The sequence below is a fragment of the Grammomys surdaster genome, unplaced genomic scaffold, assembly GCF_004785775.1.
Source record: "Grammomys surdaster isolate TR1022 unplaced genomic scaffold, NIH_TR_1.0 199, whole genome shotgun sequence".
Classification (NCBI taxonomy): domain Eukaryota; kingdom Metazoa; phylum Chordata; class Mammalia; order Rodentia; family Muridae; genus Grammomys; species Grammomys surdaster.
Genome location: NW_021604644.1, coordinates 864,909 through 870,377, shown reverse-complemented (window position 1 = coordinate 870,377; position 5,469 = coordinate 864,909). Strand labels below are relative to the sequence as shown.

The window sequence follows — 5,469 nt, the reverse complement described above, 5'->3', positions numbered from 1 at the left end:
CACCAGTCAGAATGGCTAAGATTAAAAACTCAGGTGATAGTAGATGCATCCTTTTCTTCTTTTTTTCTGTTGATAATGTGAGTCAAGTTGACTGAGTTTTGTCCAGATGTTGACCTGCCTCACACTTGTGGAGTGAGCCTCACTTACAGTGCAGTGGGTATTTTTATATGTGGGTGGATTTTGTTTATTGATATCTTAAGACCTTGTACTTATGTTCATGGTAATTTCCCTTTCTTAAGACTTGTCAGGTTTGAGTAGAAGGAGTCTCTAAACTTATTAAAAGGGCTAAAAAGTATTCCTCTAGGAATTTGTGTAGGATTGATGTTACTTCTTCCTTAAGTATATGGTAAAATTTGTTGTTAAAGTCCACTGGTTGTGGGAACTTTCTTAGTTTATTAATAATTGATCCAGCTCTCTTGTGGCTGTTAGACTATTCTGTTTCCTAATAATGTCCTTCCCACTTTGGTAAGAGTACTTTATTGGGAATCTTTCCATTTTATTCAAAATTTCAGTTATATTAATAAAAGTTGGTCATGTCTGCTCTTGTCTATGTTTTAGGACTTAAAGCACTAGGTGCATATATTGGTAATATGTATTATCTCTTCTTTTTTTTAAAATTCAACTTGTCTTTTTCAACCCTTCCAAGGACATCTGTCTTTGACTTTCTGCATTTTCAGCATCTCTGCTTTTTGAATGGTGTTTGTTCCCGTCTTTATTTCCTGCCACCACTTTCCTCCTGTCTGACTTACTCTTTCTTGGTTTGGTGGGCAAGGACTGAGTTTTTAAGACACGATCTCATGAGCCTGACGCTGCCCTTGAACTTAAAACATAGCCACATATGATGTTGAACTCCCAAGTACTAGGGTTGTAGGTGCTTCCTTAAATTTTTTTTTTTCTCTTTCAAAGACAGAGTATCAGCATGCAGCTCATCCTGGAACCTGTTATTTACCTCAGGCTAACCTCCAACTTGACATCTTTTTGTCTCAGCTCTTGAGCTTGGATGTTAGATTCTTGAGATAAAAACTTAAGTTCCTCACTTTTCAGTACTTTTGTCTAATTGTTTGTCACCCCGCCCCCGCTACGCCCTGCCTCATCTCTGCTGCAGCTTTCATAAGGCACACCTTCACGGTCATATAGTCAGGACGTTTGCTTCTTCTTCCTTCACTTTATTTGTAAAGACCTTGACATTTCCTTATTTTGTAACCTCAATTTAATAGATTAGTTACCTGTTACGCCTGTGATAAATTAGTACAAACATCCAACAAAAATTAGCTATGTCACAGGAGTCTTACTGGGCTAAGAAAGCAGAGTGCAGTGTGCTGCCTTGTTTCAGAGACCTTGAGGAAAAGCAGGGTTTCTGTTCTGTTTTGTTTTGTTTTGTTTGTTTCATTTAGTTTTGTTTTTTTAATGTTTCCAGCATTTAGAGCCTGCTTGACTCATGGCCACCCTCCATTGTCAGAGCCGGCTAGTGCTGAGTCACTGACACTAGCTCCCCAGCCCTCTTGCCCTTGGAAAGACAGACCCACACAATAATCTAGGATGACCTCCCCGCAGGACAGCTGCTTTTCCCTGTAGCATCATAAGTCGGGGATTCTAGAAGTTACGGTAGAGACATCTTTTTCAGGAAAGGATATTATTCTTCCAAGACTTTGTTTATGATCCAGAATATGGCTGACTTTGGTAGACACTCCATATATAACTGAGAAGAATTCCAATTCTGTCATGGTTTAACGCAGTGCTTCATGTCTATATACCAATCTTCAGGTTGTGTTGCATATGTCTTTTATATCATCAGTGTTCTCTTACATGGTTCTAACATCAACCATTACAAAATAAAGCAACTTAAAATCGAACATCATAAAAATGAATAAATAAAATTTTAAAACTGTTTTTCAAAATAGTTTTCAAATTTACCACCATGATTGTGGCTCTAATACCCTTTAATCCAGTTCATTTGTCTGATATATTTAGAATCTGGGTTAGATGTGTACATATTTAGGCTTGGGATAGCTTCCTCTCTGGCACCTTCAATGCTATAAATACCTTATTTCTTTTCTACACTGTCTCATGTCTTCTTTAGCTTTCCTTTTTTTGGTTTACATTTAATTATTTATGTTTGTGTACACATGCACGTACATACATACACACACACACACACACATGCACGTACATACATACACACACACACACACACACACACATACACAGACACACACATACATGCCTGGGTCCCATGATCTTGGGATCAAACTCAAGTCAGCAGGTTTGGTGGCAAGCAACTTTTTTTTTTATTCTTTTGGGACATTGAAAATCTTAAATACAGGCTATTTGTATTAGTCAGGGTTCTCTAGAGGAATAGAACTGATAAAATGAACATAGATTCATATATATATATGAATCTATGTTCATTTATTCATTCAATTTTCCATACACACACAGGGATTTATTAGATTGGCTTGCAGTCTGTGGTTCAGCTAGTCCAACAATAGCTGTATATCAATAGAAAAGTCCCAGAATCAAGTAGTTGTTCAGTCCACAAGGCTAGATGTCTCAGCAGTCTTCAGTGTACACCAGAATCCTGAAGAAGTAGGCTCTAATTCCAGTAATAGAATGAACTTGCCAGTGGAAGTAAGGGCAAGCAGACAGAGAGTAAGTTTCCGTCTTTGTTTTTTATATAGGCTGCCAGCAGAAGTCTTGACCCAGATTTAAGGTTGATCCTCCCATTTCAACTGATTTAATTATGAGAATCCCTCACAGTACCTAGCCACTTATGTTTATGTTAATTCCAGATGTGGTCAAGTTGTCAACCAAGAATAACAATCACACCATTTAATTTACTAAGCTTGACTCAAACTGCGTTTGCCTTCTGCTTTCTGGTAGTGAAAAAGGTTTGCAGTCTTGGTTGGACTGTCCCACGAGCCATGTCAGATCTCCCTTGGATCTCATCATGGGCAGTGCACGATGCCCTTTCACCAGCATGCTAATTGTGATCACTTTAGTTAATAAGAACCATTTTTTTCTCTGTTATATACTTCATAGAAATCCTACCTTATTGTTGATCGATCTGAGGAGAAATTGTTTCTTCTGTGTTATTATAACCATGTGTCTGAAACTGCTTACTCCAGTACACTTGATTTGTTCATACTTGCAGGGACGAACAGCTTTGCACTGGTCCTGTAATAATGGCTACCTTGATGCCATCAAACTACTGCTAGACTTTGCTGCTTTCCCTAATCAGATGGAGAACAATGAGGAGAGGTAAGTCATTGACTGGGAAGGGGAGTGAGCATAGTATTGTTTATCTCACAGCCTTTCTTTACATGAAAAAAAATCTCAAGTTGAGATATTGGTTCAGAAATAGTAAGTATAAAGGAAATACTGTACCAAGCAATCCTGAGCCACAGGAAAGAGACAGATTTTCATCCAGTGTTCACGTAGATCCATGGGAGCTTTGCTCCTGCTCAAAACTTCAGGTACTAGTTCCAGCAGGTTCACATTTGCAGGTGGGGAAAAGGATCCTTTTCAAACTCTCACTTGATATGTGGCCAGTGAAATTCTGACTGGACAGGCCCAGGAATTCATCTAGGCCAGCAGAGTGAGTTATATATGCAAGTTGTTTCTGTTACTGGTGAGGATATAATTAGTGAACAAAAGGCTGCCATCGAATGTCTGAAAACATGGAGAAGCTGAGATGAAAGCTGGACATCTATAAATAGCCATAAACACTGCCTTCTTCAATAATGTGATTCACAGAGATATGCTAGGGTTGTCACTCAAGGACTCCACCCAGTGAAGAGGCTCGGTCATGGCTGGGGGTGTGGCTCAGTTTCAAGGGCCTGGATCCACCCCCAGTATGGTTAGAAACAGTTCAAAGTGAAGTCTAAGCAGGAGAGACTCTGTAGCTCTTGGATCTGGGAAGATTCTTGTAAACTGTAGGTAATAACTAAGTCAGGCTTTCACATCCTCTTCCAGAGTCTGTCTTTATTATGGAAAAAAACTGAAGGTGCTTCTCTTTAAGCTCCAAATGAAAAACAGAAAGGAAAGATAAGAATCTCCTAAATTAGTGATTTCTTTAAAGAACTTCTAGGCCAAAAGGTAGAAGAGAGCCAACTCCTGAAAGTTGTTCTCTGATCTCTGTGTGTACCATGGCACTTGCTCACCCACATTCACACACACACACACATACACACACACACACACACTCACCCCACAGCATATCATCATCAATCAATAATTAAAAAGAAGGATTTACTAAAAGTGTTACTTCCTAGCTGTTCTCTTTGTAAAGAAACAATGAAAAAATGTTCTGGAGAGAGTGGCGGTACCCTGGCCTGCTTCTGTTTCCATAGCAGTGCACATGGATGTACACATGTAAGAAGCTGGCATTGCTGCTTATGCTTATTGACATCCTGGCTTGGGCATTCTGCTGAACCCATCAGCCTATTCCCATGTGGCAGGTCCAATTGTATATTATCTCTCATCAGTGTCTACATTGTTTCTTGGCTAGTTACCATCAATGCAGTGCTAATTTATACTTCTTGTGCATAGACATTAACCAAGTGGTGTACCTCAAATAGACATCATTTCTGCCAACTTCTTCTGGCTCTCAGTCAATAGCTATCTGACAGCCACTATCTCATGTCAATGGGAATATTCCCAGGGCTTGGATGTTTCTAAATGGAATGTGGGATGGAATGATAAGAACAGCACAGTTGCTGAAACACTAGATACAAATGTCAGCCTTAAAGCCTGGCTAGATAGTTACAGTCTATCCGCTTGAAGCTAAGATTGATTGGATCAAAAATCCTAATTTGAGGAATTATGCATTATATTTTACTAAGAAATTCCTGCTAATTTTTGTTCACATCTCCTTGTGGCTGTGCCCGTGTTGTGTGTAGATGAATGCTGAGACACAGAGAGATGGGCTGACAGGACTCCACAATTTGCTTTAAAATATTTCAGCAAAAACTCAAAGAAAGAAATTGAAAGAAATAAACATAGCAACAAAACCTTACCAAATACACATATTATATCCAAATTGATCTCACAAGTACTTCGATTCTACCAGAATGTATTCAAGAGTTGATAGAAAAGGAGGTTATATTAAACTGGGAGCTACTTGCAATCAATTATCATTTACATTCTGTACAAACTGGTTGCATAATTGTCAACAAGTTGCTTAATTTTCCCAGGTCTCTTTTTATTTATGAAATGCATGGAAAGGTCAGTTCACATTGCTGCCCTGTATTCAGCGGCTCTCTGATAATCTCATTAGTGAATGTGACAGAAGAGACACTGTCCAATTCTTAGTTCTTTGGAATTTACAAAGTATCATCTATTTATAAGTATCATTTGAGGCTACGTATTTATGGTCCTCTCTCCCCCAAACAGTAGTGGCATGTTCTCAGTTGAGGTGTTCGAAATGACCAGTTCTTTTCTTCAGCTATTGGGGTTTCAGCAAGGAAACTA

At 38.9% G+C, this 5,469-nt stretch overlaps 1 protein-coding gene across 1 annotated transcript in view; it reads left to right on the top strand.

Moving 5' to 3' along the window:
• Positions 1-5,469, top strand: part of Invs (inversin) — a 30,505-nt gene that overhangs the window by 11,517 nt on the left and 13,519 nt on the right. The window contains exon 6 of the mRNA XM_028770270.1: positions 3,152-3,258. Within this exon, the coding sequence (XP_028626103.1) occupies positions 3,152-3,258 (107 nt within the window). The remainder of the gene's footprint in view (positions 1-3,151; positions 3,259-5,469) is intronic.